The sequence below is a fragment of the Pseudoliparis swirei genome, chromosome 14, assembly GCF_029220125.1.
Source record: "Pseudoliparis swirei isolate HS2019 ecotype Mariana Trench chromosome 14, NWPU_hadal_v1, whole genome shotgun sequence".
Lineage (NCBI taxonomy): Eukaryota > Metazoa > Chordata > Actinopteri > Perciformes > Liparidae > Pseudoliparis > Pseudoliparis swirei.
Genome location: NC_079401.1, coordinates 3,011,425 through 3,030,265, shown reverse-complemented (window position 1 = coordinate 3,030,265; position 18,841 = coordinate 3,011,425). Strand labels below are relative to the sequence as shown.

At 53.2% G+C, this 18,841-nt stretch overlaps 1 protein-coding gene across 11 annotated transcripts in view; it reads left to right on the top strand.

Annotated features, from left to right (window-relative positions):
- nbeal1 (neurobeachin-like 1) overlaps positions 1 to 18,841 on the top strand; it is a 29,158-nt gene that overhangs the window by 8,058 nt on the left and 2,259 nt on the right. For 9 of the 11 annotated variants that reach the window (XR_008833792.1, XR_008833790.1, XR_008833787.1 and 6 more), the window contains exons 8-53: positions 1 to 391; positions 481 to 587; positions 1,749 to 1,835; positions 3,346 to 3,429; positions 3,513 to 3,611; positions 3,708 to 4,279; positions 4,367 to 4,499; positions 4,647 to 4,766; positions 4,864 to 5,173; positions 5,249 to 5,334; positions 5,471 to 5,560; positions 5,645 to 5,822; positions 5,902 to 6,035; positions 6,876 to 7,035; positions 7,110 to 7,212; positions 7,304 to 7,463; positions 8,622 to 8,780; positions 8,877 to 9,036; positions 9,473 to 9,561; positions 9,778 to 10,329; positions 10,435 to 10,610; positions 10,699 to 10,987; positions 11,074 to 11,382; positions 11,478 to 11,627; positions 11,751 to 11,908; positions 11,989 to 12,113; positions 12,508 to 12,634; positions 12,738 to 12,886; positions 12,991 to 13,124; positions 13,220 to 13,321; positions 13,402 to 13,497; positions 13,580 to 13,704; positions 13,795 to 13,935; positions 14,058 to 14,188; positions 14,316 to 14,425; positions 14,671 to 14,788; positions 14,879 to 14,976; positions 15,092 to 15,208; positions 15,357 to 15,446; positions 15,554 to 15,663; positions 15,763 to 15,935; positions 16,025 to 16,119; positions 16,308 to 16,424; positions 16,606 to 16,767; positions 17,923 to 18,071; positions 18,164 to 18,299. Coding sequence is in view for 4 of the 11 variants with exons in the window: in XM_056431728.1 (XP_056287703.1) it covers positions 1 to 391; positions 481 to 587; positions 1,749 to 1,835; positions 3,346 to 3,429; positions 3,513 to 3,611; positions 3,708 to 4,279; positions 4,367 to 4,499; positions 4,647 to 4,766; positions 4,864 to 5,173; positions 5,249 to 5,334; positions 5,471 to 5,560; positions 5,645 to 5,822; positions 5,902 to 6,035; positions 6,876 to 7,035; positions 7,110 to 7,212; positions 7,304 to 7,463; positions 8,622 to 8,780; positions 8,877 to 9,036; positions 9,473 to 9,561; positions 9,778 to 10,329; positions 10,435 to 10,610; positions 10,699 to 10,987; positions 11,074 to 11,382; positions 11,478 to 11,627; positions 11,751 to 11,908; positions 11,989 to 12,113; positions 12,508 to 12,634; positions 12,738 to 12,886; positions 12,991 to 13,124; positions 13,220 to 13,321; positions 13,402 to 13,497; positions 13,580 to 13,704; positions 13,795 to 13,935; positions 14,058 to 14,188; positions 14,316 to 14,425; positions 14,671 to 14,788; positions 14,879 to 14,976; positions 15,092 to 15,208; positions 15,357 to 15,446; positions 15,554 to 15,663; positions 15,763 to 15,935; positions 16,025 to 16,119; positions 16,308 to 16,424; positions 16,606 to 16,767; positions 17,923 to 18,071; positions 18,164 to 18,299 (7,461 nt within the window). In the remaining 7 variants the exon portion in view is untranslated. The remainder of the gene's footprint in view (positions 392 to 480; positions 588 to 1,748; positions 1,836 to 3,345; positions 3,430 to 3,512; positions 3,612 to 3,707; positions 4,280 to 4,366; positions 4,500 to 4,646; positions 4,767 to 4,863; positions 5,174 to 5,248; positions 5,335 to 5,470; positions 5,561 to 5,644; positions 5,823 to 5,901; positions 6,036 to 6,875; positions 7,036 to 7,109; positions 7,213 to 7,303; positions 7,464 to 8,621; positions 8,781 to 8,876; positions 9,037 to 9,472; positions 9,562 to 9,777; positions 10,330 to 10,434; positions 10,611 to 10,698; positions 10,988 to 11,073; positions 11,383 to 11,477; positions 11,628 to 11,750; positions 11,909 to 11,988; positions 12,114 to 12,507; positions 12,635 to 12,737; positions 12,887 to 12,990; positions 13,125 to 13,219; positions 13,322 to 13,401; positions 13,498 to 13,579; positions 13,705 to 13,794; positions 13,936 to 14,057; positions 14,189 to 14,315; positions 14,426 to 14,670; positions 14,789 to 14,878; positions 14,977 to 15,091; positions 15,209 to 15,356; positions 15,447 to 15,553; positions 15,664 to 15,762; positions 15,936 to 16,024; positions 16,120 to 16,307; positions 16,425 to 16,605; positions 16,768 to 17,922; positions 18,072 to 18,163; positions 18,300 to 18,841) is intronic. The other 2 variants (XM_056431730.1, XM_056431729.1) reach the window with 1 other exon arrangement.

Sequence of the window (18,841 nt, the reverse complement as noted above, 5' to 3'; positions counted from 1 at the left end):
AGGAACGCCCTGCTCGCCATCTCCCCGGCCACCATGGAGGTGTTGATGCGGGTGCTGGCCGACTGCTCCATGGGCAGCTGCTCCTCGGACGAGGGCGAGGACTGGGACAGCGAGGCCCCCGACCGCAAGGCGCTGCTGACCCTGGGCTGCCTGCGGGAGGTGGTGCAGCGCCTCCTGGCCTCCAGCTCCGACCAGCGGCAGGTGGAAATCGCCTCCGTGCTGGAGAACTACTTCAAGCTGCTCAATTCGGACCCGGCGGCCGTTGTGGCCTCACAACAACAACAACAACAACAACAACAACAACAGCAGCAGCAGCAAGCCAAAGGCAGAGTGCCGACACTGGGCCGACACTGGGAGAGCCGGTTTGTGGCGCTGCAAGTCAACATGCTAGGTACCTTTTGTGATGTTTAATCCATTATTTCGATCTCAAGTTCAGGTCATGTGACTTATTCCACCTTCTTCCCTCCCTCCGCCTCTCAGACACCATCAGGGACATGTTCCTGTGCTCAGACCGGCCCGTGCTACAGGCCATCTTCCTCAACAGCAACTGCTTCGAGCATCTGACGCGGCTGCTGCAGAACAGCAAGGTAACGCCAACAGTCTTTCCACCTCGATGCAAGCCGGGGTTCTGGACCTGGGGATCAGAACCGGGTCAAAGTTCTTCATGATACGACGAGACTGTTTGAGGTCGGAGGATCGTACAAGCATGACGTCGTTCGTGGCGGTTCTGTGAATGTTTATTATAAATTCTAACATATACAGTGTGATGCTTTATGACGGTCAGCAGCTTGCTCTGTTTATTACGGTAAAGTCGTGTTTTCATCTTTCTTAGTACTCTCATCCTTCAGAGTAGCTGCTTTTACTTAATTTGTTTCGTCAGTTTTATATGTGAAATCATTGTCTGCAAAGAAGAAACATGTTGACGTGGGAAAAAATAATTAGAAATCTAGTACAATATTTCCCTCTGAGATGGAATGTGGTATAAATTTAAGAGATGTATTCAAGTCAGGGACCAGTCGATGTACTTAGTTACTCTCCAATATGGAGACTCTCTTAGCCTGAATGGGTTTCTGTAGTTCACAAGGCTTTCAGTGAGGAACACAGAGGGGGGGGGGAGGGGCCCGGCCGACCCCGCCGCTACGCATGACATTCTGCTTTAATGAACTTACTCCGTATGTCGACACTGACGGGGGATAATCATTGTTCATTAATGAACACATGAAGACGGGTGGATGGGATTTAACGCATGAAACAAACTAAAATACGTTCAGTGCCGTAGTGTATCGTCTCTAACGTTTCTCAAATCTGTTGTGCTATAAATATTTGGTGAGTCACACCCACGAATCCCAGAGTTCGGACCGACTCGCTCCTCCTTACTTTCGGGAGTTAATGACCTCGTTACTCGGCCGCGTCGGAGCCTCAGGGTGTTTTGTAAATATGGATTTAACGTAATGCTCCAGGTGTGGTTTTAAGATCATTTTGCCCACGTTGCATGTTTACCTCTCACAGTTAGGCTGGATCACCAACACGCCTCCACGCGGTGACCCCCCGCCCCCCCCCTCCCCTCCCGAAGGGGGGGGGGCGGTCACAGCTTTTTTAACCTTTTGCCCTTTCCTCTACTGACACTATCTTCTCCTCCTCTGCACCATCCTCCTCCCCCGTGTCTTCCATTTTCTCTTTCTATGAACCTCCCCCCTTCCCCCACATGCCGTGTTGACAAGTTGCCTGTTGTTGTTGTTGTGTGTCAGCTGGTTAACGCGAGGTGCACGGCGGCAGACAAGGACCAGAAAGATATAACCAACAACAGGTTACTGACAGGAGAGGGGGACACTCAGGTACCGTTGAGAAAATCTCCACCTCTCCACCTCCCCCCAAACCACCCTCCGCAATCATCTGCCTGCCCCCCCCCCCCCCCCCCCCCCCCCAGGCACGTGGGCCCTCCACAGCAAGACGCTCCCGCTGCTCATTGGTTATTCGGAATCGGGTCGTGGCCTCACAGGTTGTGTGAGCGTCGTTTATCCAACAGTGTTTTACACCGTCACCTCCAGTGCTTTCTGTCCAGTGGCTTTCTGATGCGGCCGAAGCAGTTTGACTGGTGTAGTGTCGACTATCAGCCAGGGCTCTCTCACTCATCTCATGTGCACAGAAAGGTCACTTGTCCCCCCCCAGAGTACAGAGCACACCCACTTCCATTCTGCTCTTTGTCCTGGTTGTTGCTCCTCACCTTTTCTCTCGAGGTATAATCCCTCCATTGATCTGGATAACGTGAACACAGGCTACGGGCCTTTTCGCAGGTGAGAACCCGATGCGGCGGCCGATGCTTCGGTCTGCTCGGCGAGTTCAGACATCGAGCGCTGGCTGCCGTCGGGGGAGGGGGGGGTCACGCGTAGAGCTCAGAGGTCGTCTCCAGCGGCGAGATTACACCGTCATGAAATGAAAACTGACATTTTAAAAGCAGAGTCGTCCGTTGAGCTGTCTTGCTGTGGATTGGGACCACTTGTCACAGCTACGTCATTTATTTTAATACCCCCCCCCCCCCCCCCCACCATTCTCGCCATAGTCCTGGTTTTCTGCGGTTATGGGTTTCACTGGAATGCCGTGTCCCGTTGGTCTGTCAGTGTTTCGAGGTGGTTTTTTATGTTTTAAAAATTAATTTATTTTTCTTTGCCACTGTCCCCGTCCAGCTGGTCCAAGACTCTCTTTAGGACCACGCAGCCTACGAGCCGCATGTCTATTCTAACGGGAACACGTTGGACGTGAGCTTGGACAGAGCTGGACTGAGATGTGTTTGTTTGTCTGGCCCGTGTTCTTATGGGTTGCATGCTTCTTCTTTTTTTGGTTCTGCTTTCCCATCGTGAATCTGTATCTGTGCGAGAAAGAAAGGGGGGAAAAAAGCCCCGAGGGCTTCCTGCTCCAGTCAGATCATCGTGCTCTTCAAATATATCTTTACCTGGAGCAGAAAGCCACTTAAAACACCTGCAGTACAGCAGCGCAGTGACAATCATCCATGATTTAACTCACAAACTAATTGAATCCACCCAAAAGGCATCGACTTAAGTCTCTCTGTTATTCCTCTGTGTGATGCATGTCGTATGGAGCGCCCTCAATACCGTCATCATTATCATCGTAAACCATAAACACACATATGTGAATGTGGCTTTAAATTATATGCACGCTTGTCACCTTATAAACGTGCTGTAACATTCATCTGGAATAAGAGGAGACTTGACTTGTGTCCAACCATCTGATACTACACACACACACACACACACACACACACTACCCCGGTAAAGGCTCCAGGGATTTGTCTGTCGGGACTGACGCATCTGACCCCCCCCCCCCCAGGTTTTTCAAGGGCGACTCGACTCCCTCGCCGTAGCAACCATCAAAGCCCTGACAACAGTGATGCACAAATCCCCGGCTGCAAAGGTGACGGCAGCACACACACACACACACGCACACGCACACACACACGCTTAATTTCATTGTTTCTTGCCTGCCGCCCCCTGCAGGAGGTGTTCAAGGAAAGGATCGGCTACAATCACCTCTATGAAGTGCTCGCCTCCCTCGGCCAGCCGTCGCGGCTCCTCCTCAAGGAGCTGATGAACATGGTGAGGGACGGATCGGCCTCTTGTCCGCGGGTTATTCTGGCGTCTTTATGGTGCCGGCGTGTTTACGTGTGTTCCTATGTGTGTGTGTGTGTGAAGGCGGTGGAGGGCGAGCACACCTCAGTGGGGCTCCTGGGCATCAGCAATGTGGAGCCCCTGCTGCTGCTGGCCCAGTGGCTCCCGGAGCTGGACTCGTCGGAGCTGCAGCTCTTCACCGCCGACTGGCTCCGGCGCCTCAGCTGCCTCAACCGCCAGACCCGCGCCACCTGCGTCAACGCCGACATGGTCCTGCGAGCGCTGGCGTGCCTGGAATGCGACCAGCGGCTCCACCCGGCGTGCGCCGAGAGCCTGTTTGGGCTGGTGGGCTCGCTGGGCTCCCAGTCCTTGGGCGCCCGGGAACTCCTGGGACTCCTTCGCCTCCTCAGGCCTCCGGGGTCCACGCAAACTCACCCCTACGTGGCTCCCGCCCTGAGAGCCCTCCTGGCCATGGTGCGGCAGCAGGGCCTGGAGAGCGCCATGCAGTACTTCGACCTGTCGCCCAGCATGGCGGGCATTGTCGTTCCCACAGTGCAGCGCTGGCCCGGCTCGGCCTTCAGCTTCCTCGCCTGGTTGTCTCTCGACCAGGACCAGCTGGGCCCGCTCAGCAAGGACAAGAGGAAGCAGCTCTACAGGTGAGAAGTGCCGACGGTCTGCTCGTGACGAAGTAAAGCGGGTTCCGTCTCGCTCAAACCGGTTGTGTCGCGTTTCACCCCGTGCAGCTTCTTCACCCCTGGGGGGACGGGCTTCGAGGCCTTCATCAGCTCCGCGGGCGTGCTGGTGGTGGCCGTGTGCACGAAGAAGGAGTACGTCACGGTCATGCTGCCCGACTACTGCTTCTGTGACTCGCTGTGGGTGAGTCCGACTGGAAAGAGGTCGCGGCGGCACAGACGGCGCCCTGCGTTTAGAAGATTACACCTTTCAACCGAGCGATTAGGTTCTGATTAAAGAGAGCAACACTCGCGATTAAAGACCGAGTTCTGTGTGGATTTCCGCTTGCAGCACAGCATCGGTGTGGTCCACGTTCCGGGGAAGAGGCCCTTTGGACAGAGTCTGGTGTACATTTACGTAGACGGACAGCAGAAACTGTCCGCCCCCCTCAAGTACCCCACCATGACCGAGGTGAGACCTGCACACTTGGTCAATAGTGGGAGTTCACCAGAAATGTGTCTCAAACCTGCCGTTTGCTCTCCGTTATGCGTCTGTTCTCCGCCCGCAGCCGTTCATCTCCTGCTGCATCGGCTCAGCGGGCCACCGGACCACCACCCCTCCGCCCTCCCAGATCCCGGACCCGCCCTTCTCCTCCCCCACTACGCCCACCGCTCGCTCGTCGCTGGGCTCCATCCTGTCGCCGCAGACCTGGGGGGGTCTGCTGGGGGTGAAGCCGGAGTCCCTGACGAAGCTCATCTCCGCAGGGACCCAGGACAGCGAGTGGGGGAGTCCCACCTCGCTGCAGGGCCAGCTGGGAAGCGTCATGGTCTTCCATGAACCCCTGCAGCCCAACCACATCAAAGCCATCTGCAGTGCTGGTGAGTCATAAACAAAAGCACAATAAACTCTTTGCCCTCCCTCTCTCTCTGACTCTCCTCCGGTCTTCTACGCAGGTCCAAACTGCATCTCTCCATTCACAGCCCAGGAATCCGAACTCGCCGACCTTTCAGCCAAATTGCTGCTGCACTACTCGCCAAAGGTGATTGGACCGCCCCGGCCTCAGTCGCCCCCTTCAGAATGAGGACGTCGTGTTCTCAAATATAGTCAAAGAATAACATGTGCTGTGTGAAGGGTATCCGCTCGCTGCTCACTAAACGTGGTGGTTTTGTCAAAAGGCGTGTAGGAACCCCATCTGTCTCGACCTGTCCCCGAACATGCTGCACGGACGCCTGACTGGGAATAAAGTGGTCAACTGGGAGATCAAGGTGGGAGGATCACGCGGCTCCAGCTGTCAACTTGTATGGCGGCCATTTAAAAATAAAAATAAATTAATATGCGTGTCTGTCCAGGATGTGATCAACTGCGTGGGCGGGCTGCCGGTGCTCTTCCCCATCCTGGAGCAGTTGACTCTGATCACCCCGGATCAACAGGCCAGTGACCCCACCGCCGGGTCCGATTTCATCACCCCGGATGTGACCACGCCACCCGACGGAGACTGGGTCCTCCTGCCGTCCAACCGGGCGTCAGGTCCGCAAACTGCATTAATCTATATAAATCTGTATATTCCTCTTTACCTTCCATTTAAACTGCGCTCATATGTTTTCAGAGGCGCGCCTGGAGAAGAACCTGGTGGCCTCCTTCCTGCTGGTGCTGAAGCACTTCCTGCAGAGGCACCCGATCAACCAGGAGAATCTGCTCCACTCGCACGGCGCCGGCACCCTGGGAGCTCTGCTGCAGAAGGTTTACACTTCATCTCAACTTTGCATGTGGTCAATAGGGAGCATGTGTCCATCATTTGGGCGTCGCACCGATGGCATGTTGTTACCGTACTTCCATCACCGCCTTCTGGTAAAATGTGGGAACAGTTTTAAGTTTTTGCTGAGTTAGCAGTTTGACATACAATACAAAATACAGTTTTAAGGCCTCCACATGCAGGAAATAAGAGAATTCTGAATGTTGCTCGACCTGAAGTGACTTCACCTTTGTCCCCGTGTTTGTCTTTCCCTTTGTGTGTCGGTCTGTTTGCCTTGACTGCTCATTCTTTTTCACTTCAGCTCTCTTCCTCCCCTTTTCTACCTTCTGTCTGGTGCATGTGCCTCAGCATCTGTTTGTTTATCATGGGGGAAGGGCGGGGGGGCTGAGGAAATACCTTTTGAATCAGCATTTCTCCCCCCTGGGAAAATAAAAGACTCCACGGAGGATCAGATTAAATTAAAATAGCCCGGAGCGGCTTTCACCGCATCCAAGTCAAGTAGCCACACCCTGTAAATGCTAAAAAGAACAAATAAACCACTCATGAGCATCTCCCCTTTCCAACGGGTTCCTTATCTGGTTTGCGGGGCATTTGCTTTGAACTGGTTTTACAACAAGCCCCGTCATTGTTGTTGTGGCTTTACATAATAACTACCTGTTGACGTGCGTTTCTTTGAAAGGGCCCCTGTTCATATCGCATACACCCCCCTCCCCCCCCCTTCTCGTGGAGTATCATGTTGCACGTGCACCATTTAAACATGGATATAGTTAACTAATAGTTTAATGCATTGGTCTCTCTCTCTCTCTTTTTCTCTCTCTCCCCCCCAGCTGCCAGCCGGTCATGTGGACGTCAGCGTGCTGGTTGCTGTGCAGCTGCTGATCGAACAGGTGACCTATGAGAAGAACCAGCTTCTCCTGCAGCAGCTTCACACACACCTGCTGTTCAACTTCAACATCTGGAACAAAGGAGACTTCCCTCTACGCATAGGTGTGTGTGTGTGTGTCTTAAGATTGCGTGTCCCCAGACTGTCGCCACACTAAGTTGTGCTCTTTGGTTTCCAGGTCATATCCAGTACATGTCCACCGTCATCAAAGACAACAGGAAGCAGTTCAGGAAGAAATACGGAGTGCAGTTCCTTCTGGACACCATGCGCCTTTATTACGGGTGAGAGCCCATTTCCCCCAAAGCTCATCCCCGTGCTCCTCCTTCAGCGTCTCTGTGACGTCACGGTCTCGGTCATGTGCTCCTCCTTCAGGAGGAACAGCAACCGGGAGAGCGACCTGAGCGAGGACGACGTTCGCACCATCCGGGCGTCTCTCTGCGGCCTCATCAAGTACTACATCACCAAGGGCATGTCGCAGGAGGAGATGCAAAGCATTCTGGGATACATCGCCGCCATCGGGGACGAGGAGCAGGTGAGGAGGAGTCAGACATGATGGTTTGTGGCAAGAAATATCTTGACTGTACAAATATCACACAGTATGCGTTAGAATACTGTGGGTCAGTGGTTAGCAGGTACGTCTTTCAATCAGAGGGTTGGTGGTTCAATCCCCTCCCTCGTCGATGTGTCCTTGAGCAAGACACTTAACCCTGAATTGCTCCCCGTCGGGTGTGTGAATGTAACGCGTAAAGTGTCTTTGAGTACCTTTTTAAAAAGGAAACCACTCTGAGGTGTGCCAGAAAAATGTGGAGTAGGTCGAGTTATTATCGGCGTGCCAGATGACCCACATAGTGAGAAGCGGGTCGATGCTGTGGATGTTTTTCTGCTGCCCCGTGAGACTCACTGTACAGGAAGCTGTCGGCACCGTTTCCCCTCTGGCAGCTGTTCTTTTCTGTTGCTTTTTGCCACCTCTCTCTCTCTTTCTCTCTCGCTCTCTCTCTGAGCATCTTATTGTAAACATTTCCCTCTGTAAGCAATATTCATCGGAGTCTGTCGGCCGAACCCGACCCATCAGTGTCTCTTGCGTCACCCTCTGTGAACATACGGTCAATATAATCACATGATCCTCCTCCGCTGCTGGGCATCTGATCCCACTTATCTCTTTATTGAGCCAGACAGAGGATATGAAAGTATATCACCTCGGGTTAAATACATACATGGTCCAGGGGGAAGCAGTGCAGCACGAGCTCTTAGATTTGTTGGCTAAAGATGTAACTTTGTGTACAGTTTGCATCTTCTTGAGCTGGGCTTGTGTTACCTAGAGTAAATGGATGTAGACATAGTTTAGATTCACAAGAGAGCACAGATGGAAATAACCGCCGAATAAATTCTGACGGCAAGGAAAAGCTGGGAAAATCTTCTCAATACACCCTGAACTTAATCTGATGTGTCTGTTGGTGTCTGTGGCTCCATCAAAGTGTTCTGCTGTGGCGCTGGCGCTCCAGTCTGCCCCCTACTGGAGATAGCAACACACTGACGATGGATGAGGACCTCATTTCAAAAGAGTCTAACTATCCCTTTAATCTCAGAGCAAACATTACATGCATAGATGTTTTATAATATGTCTTTGAAAAAGGTCAAAGGTCAAACCCGCGTGGAGGTATTGATTGCCGTGGCTGCCGTCTGCTTGCAGCTGTGCGGGCTGCTGGAGCTGCTGCTCAGCCTCCTCCAGACCAGCCCGGCCCGGGACCAGCTCTTCCTGCTCCTCTTCGAGGCCGGCGGCGCCGACTCCTGCTACGCGCTGCTGCTCAACAACAAGTACTCGGATCGACTCCGGGAGCTCGTCTTCAAGGTGGGTTCATCGCACAATCCGAGAGGGTGGGGGTGGGGGGGGGCGTGCAATGTCGTGCACCAACTCAAAACTGCCGTTTCTTCTTCTCCCGCGCAGTTGTTTGAGCGCATGCTGCGCTGCGACCGCGTCTACGAGAAGAATAAGCAGCGGCTGCGGCTGCGGGAGACGGGGTACGCCGGCCTGTCGCTGCTCTTCTCTGAAATCCACATCACGCCGACGCTGATCCGCTGCCTCCTCAACCAGGTCCTCCACACAGGTCGGTTACTTTAAATGTCAACAATGAAGACGTATGAAGTACAGTCGTTAACTCTCCTGCTCATATACCATTTGAATTAAATGTGCTCAGTTTAGGGTGAACCTTGAAGCTAATTGGCTTATGAAATTGTGGGTTTTTTCTCCCACTCGCTGCCCATTAAGACCAGTTCCATTATGTCCCGCTCCTAGATTTAATGGGTCCAAACACTTAAGCCAGTACTCGTTATGTTTTTTTGTCCTCAACTCCAGTTAAAGGTTAACGGCTTTCTTAGAGAGGCTGAAGCCAATGGATCAATGGAGTTTATGGCTTTAGACACAGTTACTCCCCTGTCTGTCATTAGTACAACGTAATGCAGTATGGAAGCACCAATCAAGGCCACGTACAGATGCACAAACATGAACCCGTGTGTGCGTCTGTGTGTGTCCAACATCTACAGATCATGTGGTGAACTACAAGGACCTGATGGCTCTGGTCCAGCTCACTCACCGGGCCGGACCCAGCGAACGCCTCCTCGTCTGCAAGAGGGCGAGTAAAACACCTGCACTCGAACCTGCAGACACGCCCGCTATTAATTATGGATATTGAATAGCAGCAGACAGGAAATGACTGAAGGTTCCCCAGCAATTGATTAAATATGTTATTATTTCCTTACATCCCCCTCTCACACACACTCTTATGTGTGTTCTATCCTCATTAACCTTTAATGACCTTTACTTGACTTTCCCCCCTCTCCATCTTCAGGTGTACCAGCTGCTGCAATCCCAACAGGACGCTGCGGTCCAGATCTCCAAGCAGCAGTGTTGGCAGGACACTCTCATGCGGCTCTACCTGCGGAGCGACGGGTCCCAGCCGCACCGGGCCACCGACACCATCAGCGCCTGCAGCCTGGATCTGAGCCGCCACAGTGGCGGCGGCGCCGGCCGCCTGGAGAAGCGGGCGCGGGCGGGCAGCGGCGGCAGCCGCCTGGAGGACGACCGCTTCAGCGTCGGCGACACGCGCTCCGTGGACAGCCTGGAGAGCGGCGACGTCGTTTCGCTGCTGGACACGCCGTCCTCCTCCGCCCCCGTCAAGCCCTGGGTGGTGGGGAAGTCCGGGGGCTTGATGCTGGACCTGTCCCACCTGCAGGCCTACGAGGGCGGGGACAGCGGCAGCCAAACACCCGGCAGCACGCCGTCGCCGCTGGAGACCTCGAAGCCTTTCCCCGGGGATCGAGAGGCAACCTCGTCCCTCACCGAGGACAGCTTCCTGTTCAGCGACAACATCTCACTGGGGGAGTCCTTCAACACCGCCGAGGTGAGACGGCTGCTGTCGACTGTCATCATCTCATTCATGTCTTCTTTTACTCCTGCACTTATACAGCAGAAATATCAATAACTTTCCCCCCCCCCCCCCCCCCAGCGGGCGGAGGAGGAGCTGTGCACCATGCTGCTGGAGATCGTGCTGTGCGTGATGTGGCGTGGCGTCGAATGCTCCGACGACTCTGCGTGGCTGGAGCGCGGCCAGGTCTTCTCGGCCCTCACCAAACTGGCGACCGCCAACGAGCTGCTGCTGCCCGTCGACCAAATCAAACTGAGGTGAGCCCTGCCGGCCGCCGGCTGCAGCGGGAGCAGGAAAACGCCGTCCCGGTGCCGGGGTTTGCTGACGTCTCTTTCTCCCCCGCAGTCTCATGGAGCGCATGCTGGAGTGGGCCGTGGCCGATAACCGCGAGGCGTCGGCCGCCACGCTGCCGCAGCACACGGAGAACGCGGTGCGCTTGCTCCACATGGTGCAGGACTTCCTGCAGGCGGAGGGCCTGGTCAACCCGGCGCTGTGGACGGAGAAGGTGCTGGAGGAGGCGGTGACGCTCATGGACAGCCTCATGGTGTGGTACTCGTCCGGCGCCCAGTGGTTCCAGCTCTCCCAAGTTGGACTGCGGCTGCTGCTGGGCTTCATGGCTCAGACGGACCCTGAAGTGAGCCTCTTGTGCTTTGTCCTCCCGCCGTCCCTCCTTTCCACGCGTGGCCTTCGTCTGACGTTAACGATCGGCCTCTGTCCCAGGTGTGCGCCTTGGCCACAGCCAAGCTCAACGGCATCCTGCAGACCAAGCAGGTGTCCAGCCAGGACGAGGCCTGCTACCTGCTGGGGAAGGTGGAGGGCATCCTGCGGCGCTCCATCCAGGACCAACGGGAGGAGACGTACTCCTTCCTGGTCCCTCTGCTGCGAACGCTGCTCTCCAAAGTCCACCGCCTCCTCTTCATAGAGCTGCACCTCCCCCAGCTGCCCGACACCAACGGCAGCCCGTCCTTCTTCGAGGACTTCCAGCTGTACTGCGACTCCCCCGAGTGGCGCGTCTACCTCGACAAATACGTACGAGACGGAGATTCGGAGCCGGTCGTTGTTTTGGATTCTAGCGGGTTCGTGTTTATTGGAATGTTCTCGTCTTTGCTTCCATTTGTCTCCAGATCATCCCGTACATGAAGCAGTATGAAATCGAAACATTCAGCCAGGGCCACGAGACCATGGCGCTCTACTGGAAGGAGTGCTACGAGGCATTCATGGTCAGCCTGCATAAGAGAGAGAGGGAACGGGGCGAGAGCAAGATCCGCTTCCAGGTGAGTGGGATCAGTGATAAACGAAGAACAACTGAAGCCTCCCCCCCCCCTCTCTCTATTTCTGTCCTAGCTCGGACCCCCGTCTAAATCTAGTCTTCCATCTGATCTTTTCTTCCTCTTCAGGAGCAATTTGTGGAGCCGTTCTCTCGCCGAGGCCGCCAGGAGAACCTGCGCTACAACAGCATGTTGAAGCAGCAGCACAGCCAGAACAGCGCCACCCTCAGGCAGTGGAAGGCGGCACGCCGGGGGCTCGTGTGTGAGAGGGGGCCCTGGGCCGACAGGTACGGACGTCAACCTCAAGTGTGTTAATATAATATATAAAGGTGTCAATAAGGGCTTATTGTGTATGTTTGGATAACAGGCAGCAGGATGAGATGCACTGGAGGGTGTCCAGCGCTGAGAACTTCTCCCGCATGAGGCTGAAGCTGGTTCGCAGTTACAACTTTGACCCGCACCGGGAGGCCAGCGCTCTGAGGGACAACCTGGGTAAGGAGGCAACTCCTCTCTGTCGTCTCTTAACTACAGCAAGCTCTGCCGACGTGTTCAGTGGGAGGATGTGATGACGAGGGATAAGTGTGTGTTCAGTATGTCGTGAGCCCACCCTTGAGAAACAGATTGACTATAAAAGTCCTCCGTGAGTCCAATTCATGTTCCTCCTTTCCATTTATGAGATGAATGGGCAAGTTTAAGACTGTAAATATTCTGTTTATGGAATAGAAAACCCAAACGGAGCTGGAATAGAGAGGGTTATGTTCGCGTCAGCGACTTGACGGGCGTGCTAGTTCATTTCCTGCACCGCCACACGATATCAGCCACGGCGCCGTCTCCGGACGCCTCCTCTCCGAGTCTAATCCCCTCCCATCGCGCCGACTCTTCCCAGGTGTCCCTCAGAAGCGTGTGAACGCCGAGTCTCTGCTGCTGGAGGCCGCCAAGCAGGTGAAAGTCAGCGACCTGGAGGACGACATCCTGGAGCTGCCGGAGGACGACCCCGCCGCCGCCAACAACCAGTCAGTCGCCGCACAGAACCGCTGCGACCGCAGAAGGACCGCGGGCCCGGTCGTAGACGCCACGTCCAGAGTTACAGCCCGTAGCGCTTTCTGTGTCCCGCAGGGTTGAAGCGGAGGAGGCGGGCCAGAAGGAGAAGCTGGTGCTGTGGGAGGACTGCGAGCTGGTGACGGTGGTGGACGTGGTGCCTGGCCGCCTGGAGCTCACCACCCAGCACATCTACTTCTACGACAGCAGCCAGGAGAAGGAGGAAGGTGAGGAGAGAGAGAGCGGGGGAGGGAGGCGGGCGGGCGGGCGGAGGAGGAGAAAAGATGGCTCACCTTTTGACATGCGCTAACTGTCGACCGGTTTCCTGAAGGAGTGGGCCACGACTTCAAATGGCCCCTGGCTCAGATCCGAGAGGTCCACCTGCGGCGCTACAACCTGCGGCGCTCGGCTCTGGAGATCTTCCTCATCGACCAGACCACGTACTTCCTCAACTTCAAGAAGGAGGTGACTAGTCGCACATCGAACTCGCGATCGTCAGAATACTACCGGAGCCCCTCGTGCCTCTTGAAGCCGCTCCCGGTTGTGTTTCTGGTGAACAGGTGAGGAACAAGGTGTACAGCCGCATGCTGCTGCTGCGCTCCCTCGGCCTCTACGCGACCCGCTCGCCGCAGGAGCTCCTCAAAGCCTCCGGGCTGACGCAGGTCAGGGAGCTTTCCTCTGTTTTTTGAGCTTCATCATTTTAAAAGAGGATTTGATGTCATACCGAGAACTCTTTGCACAGAAATGGGTGAACCGGGAGATTTCCAACTTTGACTACCTGATGCAGCTCAACACGATTGCGGGCCGAACGTACAACAACCTGGCTCAGTATCCGGTGGTACGCTCCTCACTCACGACATGACTCTACACCAGGGGAGTGCTCGAGCTAACCCGTTGTGTGTGTGTGTTTGTTTTACCAGTTCCCCTGGATTCTAGCCGACTACACCTCAGAGGAGCTCGACCTGTCTGACCCCCGGGTGTTCAGGGACCTGTCCAAGCCGGTGGCGGTTCTCAACGAACGCAACGCCAAGGCCGTACGAGAGAAGTACGCTTCCCGCTTCAGCTCGTTCTCCAAATCAAAGTATCCCTAAAGCGCGTCGGCTCGAGGTAACTTTTCCCAAATGCGTACCAACAGGTATGAAAGCTTCGAGGACCCGACGGGCACCATCGACAGGTTCCATTACGGCACCCACTACTCAAACGCTGCCGGGGTGATGCACTACTTGATCCGAGTGGAGCCCTTCACCTCGCTGCACATCCAGCTGCAGAGCGGCCGGTAAGGAGGCGGCCACGCCCCCGCGCTGCTGTCCATGTGACGGTCCGCGGCGTCCACTAGGGGGACATTTTGGACGCGCGAGTGTTTGTCGTCTCATCCCTTCCATTCCCGCCGCGGCTCAGGTTCGATTGTGCCGACCGCCAGTTCCACTCCATCCCCGCCACGTGGCAGACCCTCATGGACAACCCCAACGACGTCAAGGAGCTCATCCCGGAGTTCTTCTACTTCCCGGAATTCCTTGAGAACCAAAATGGTACGGTTTGTGAGTCGAGGATTCTTTTAGAAAGGCTTTAAAATATTATATATAATATGTATATAATATGTATTTTCTTAAGCCGTAAACATCTTTATCCCTCGCTTCCCTCTTTCTGCTGCCCCAGGCTTCGATCTGGGTCGCCTGCAGATCTCCAAGGAAAGGGTAGACGGTGTTGTTCTTCCCAAATGGGCCAAGTCCCCCGAGGACTTCATCTACAAGCACCGCAAAGCCCTGGTGAGACACGGTTCTACTTCCACCGCTGGTCATTCTCAGTAGACGTCCAGTATCTGCTCTATGACACCACAGGGGATGCGGTACCTTTTGATATACGAGATGTGTGATATTCAGCGTGTTTTGGGTGGAGTAGTCCTGTAGTGGCATGTAAGGCACTTTGATAAGCAGGTGTAGTTTGTGTTTTCACTGGCTCATGATGTCCGTGTATCGTTTACAACCGCGGCATGCCTGTGTTTTCACGACAGGAGTCGGAGTACGTGTCGGCGCACCTTCACGAGTGGATCGATCTGATCTTCGGTCACAAGCAGCGGGGCCCCGCGGCGGTGGAGGCCCTCAACGTCTTCTACTATTGCACATATGAAGGTAAAGCATCCAGAGGCGGCGCTCCAGACTTTTCCGACCCCCCCCCCGCCTTTGTGACTCGTCGGTGTTCTGACTGGTGTGGTGTTGCAGGCGCGGTGGACCTGGACGCCATCACGGACGAAAAGGAGCGCAAGGCCCTGGAGGGCATGATCAGCAACTTCGGGCAGACGCCCTGTCAGCTCGTCAAGGTGCAGACGCGACGTGAACCCCCGACGAGCTCATCACGTCCTGGATCTGAGCCCATGAAACGGATTTAGACGTGTGTGTGTGTGTGTGTGTGCGTGTGTGTGTGTGTGTGTGTAGGAGCCCCATCCGGTGCGACTGCCTCAGGAGGAAGTGGAGAAGAGGAAGGCTCAGCTTGACTCGAGTCCTCTCAGCATGTTCGAGCACCTCAGCGACCTCAAGTCCTTCTTCGTCGAGGTTTGATCCCTCTACTTTAAAAAAATAAATAATTCTTCCTAAAGCTGGTAAAGTAAAACATGAGGATCATAATTTAACCAGGATTATAACCATCGCCCTGTCATGAGAACATTCCCCCATAAAAACTCTGATGTCAACCCTCTTCCAGGGCATCAGTGACAACGTGCCGCTGGTGAAGGCCGTGGTGCCAAAGAATCAGTCCCACTCCTTCATCACCCAGGGGAGCCCTGACACCATGGTGAGCAAACCATCATAATAACAACATATGTGTTTACTCCTGAGAAGTTGTCAACAAAGGCAGTGAGTTCAGCCTGACGTCTTCACGGTGTTTTGCCCCGTCTCCAGGTGACGTTGAGTCAGAACTGCCTGGTGGGGACCCACGGGTGGCTGCCGTACAACAAGAACATCTCCAACTACTTCACCTTCATCAAGGACCCCACCGTGTCCAACGCCAAGTGAGAACACTCACTGCAAACGCCGTGGCAACGCCACGCAGACCTCTACGCTCTCAAACCCTCCGTCCTCTCCTCTTCCTTCTCACCTTCTTCACCCAGGACCCAGCGCTCCCTCTCCGGACCCTTCGCCCCCGGCGTGGAGGTCACGGCGGGGCTGTTCGTGGCGTCCCACGACGGCAAGCTGCTGTTCAGCGGCGGCCACTGGGACAACAGCCTCCGGGTCACGTCTCTGGTGAAGGGAAAGACCGTGGGACAGCACATCCGGCACATGGGTAACCCACTGGGAATGAGGCTGCCGGGTGTTGTGTGTGTGTGTGTGTGTGTGTCCGGTAACAGTCTCATTTCGCTCCTCTCTCTGCAGACATTGTGACCTGCTTGTCAACGGACCACTGCGGCATCCACCTGATCTCCGGCTCCAGAGACACCACCTGCATGGTGTGGCAGGTTCTGCAGCAGGTCAGCGTTAACCGGAACATTCATCCACGAGGAATAGTTTCAAAGTCATAGATGCAACTTCATAAAACCTGCAGACACCATAACAGAGACAACGGGCCATACAGGGACAGGCCATTTGTCATTTGTACTGTTTGTATGCATGTTTTTAAACTAACATCTCTCTCTCTCTCTCTGTTGGTTCTGAGCAGGGCGGAGCTCCCGTGGGTCTCCATCCCAAACCGGTTCAGGTGTTGTATGGACACACGGACGAGGTGGTCAGCGTGAGCATCAGCACGGAGCTGGACATGGCTGTGTCGGGGTCGCGGGTAAGAAGACTGAAGGTCACGGTTAGACTAAAGGTCACGGTGTGGTTCTGGCTCTATTTAACATAGTTTGATCCACAATTTCCCAACAGAAAGATACATATTTTTATATATATGTAAAAGTGTAGATAAATGAAATACGGTGTGTGTGTGTTACTCCATGTGTGCCTCCACTCTTTACCAGGACGGGACGGTGATCATCCACACGTTGCGTCGGGGTCAGTACGTGCGCTGCCTGCGGCCGCCATGCGACAGCTCCCTGCCGCTCTCCATCCTCCACCTGGCCGTGTCCTGGGAGGGTCACCTGCTGGTCCACACCTGCCTCGAGGGCAAAGCGACGCTCAAGGTGCGCGCCGAAAAACAGCTGGTTATTAGCTGTATTTGTTTTTCATATTAGTTAAGAATGAACCTCGCTACTGTATAACTTAGTTCCCTTCTTTGTATTACTTTATTACTTTTTAAATTGTTTATAATTTTTGTAACTTTTAATTAATTTTTTACTTTTTTAAACTTTGTAATTGATTTGTTTACTTTTTTATAACTTTAACTTTTAATGACTTTTTAGTACTTTTTAAATTTTTACAACTTTTTAATTACGTTTTAAAGAAATTCTAACTTTTTAGTACTTTTTTACTTTTTAATAATTTTGTATAACTTAAACTTTTTTGTAACTTTTACTTTTTAATAATTTTTTATAACTTTTAATTTTTTTTGTAACTTTTTAATAATTTTTTATAACTTTAGTACTTTTTCATTACTTTTGTACGTTTTATTACATTTGTACTTTTTCATTACTTTTGTACTTTTTATTACTTTATTACTTTTTTATTACTTTTGTACTTTTTATTACATTTGTACTTTTTTATTACTTTTGTACTTTTTATTACATTTGTACTTTTTTATTACTTTTTTATTACTTTTGTACTTTTTATTACATTTGTACTTTTTTATTACTTTTGTACTTTTTTATTACTTTTGTACTTTTTCTTACATTTGTACTTTTTTATTACTTTTGTACTTTTAATTACTTTTGTACTTTTTATTACTTTTGTACTTTTTATTACTTTTGTACTTTTTATTACTTTATTACTTTTTTATTACTTTTGTACTTTTTATTAAATTTGTACTTTTTCATTACTTTTGTACTTTTTCATTACTTTTTTATTACTTTTGTACTTTTAATTACGTTTTAATTTTTTATTACTGTTGGACATTTATGTCCCGAGATTAAGGACTTTAGCTGAGTGATGGATCCAGCTCATGTTCTCACTGTCTGATCTCTTGGCTTCTTGGCATTTAGCCCGATAATTCCCCCCCCTCCTCCCCGCACACACATAGCGGTGAAATATCTTTGCCTTCAGCCGTTGGGGGGGGGGGGGCGGGGGGGGGCAACGTGGGAAAGCTGAATATTCTTTATTTGGACTGTATGTGGAAACAAGTAGATCACAGCTGTGAGAAACTCCCGAGATACATTTACAATTCATTTATTTTCCCTCCGCAGGATAAAAACGCCCTCCACCTTTACTCCGTCAACGGGAAGCACCTCTGCAGGGAGCCTCTGCAGGAGCAGGTGACGGATATGTGCGTGTCGGGGGAGTACGTCGTCATCGGCAGCGAGCAGGGCTACCTGTCCATCCGCGACCTCTACAGGTGAGTTACCCAGACGCTGCGTTTCCCTCCGCCTGCGACCACGTGGGCCTCACAGCTGTCCTTGCCTCTCCCCCCCCCTCCCCCCCGTGCAGCCTGTCTCTGTGCAGCGAGCCCATGGCCATGAGGGTGCCGGTGCGCTGCGTCTCCGTCACCAAGGAGCAGAGCCACGTCCTGGTGGGCCTGGAGGACGGCAAGCTGATCATCGTGGGCGTGGGCAAGCCGGCGGAGGTAAAGAGCTCGCTGAGGGGCTACATCGCTCAGAGCCTGGAGGGGTCGCCGCTCTTGGCCTCGCCCTTGCTGGCGCCGCTCCGGGCCCGCTCGCCAAACCGCCTGCTACACCAGCGCGACCAGCTGGTGTTCAGCCCGACTCCGAGCCCCCATCATCCCCATCGGCTCTAGTCCCCCCCCTCTCACCCGGCAAGATCTGACAAACACACACACAGATAAACCTTTGAGCGGACACGGTGGCGACTCGAACAACGTGTTGTGCTAACCTCATCCCCTGAGGGGTCATGTGTCGTGTCTGTGTGTACTCCACCACTATAACAAATAAGCTGTGAAACTTAAGACTAACGCTTTGTGCAAACTCAAGCCATATTTAAGTGTCTAATAATGCAACGGTGATGTGAGTAGCGTGGTAGTGTAGACGAGTCCGTAGTCACATGTGACCCATCGCTCTTCATCTTCTCAAGCTTTGATTGTGTGTCAATCAAAGCTGCAGTGAACTAATCAATCACTCATGAATCATATCCCCTCCTTTCTTTCCTTCT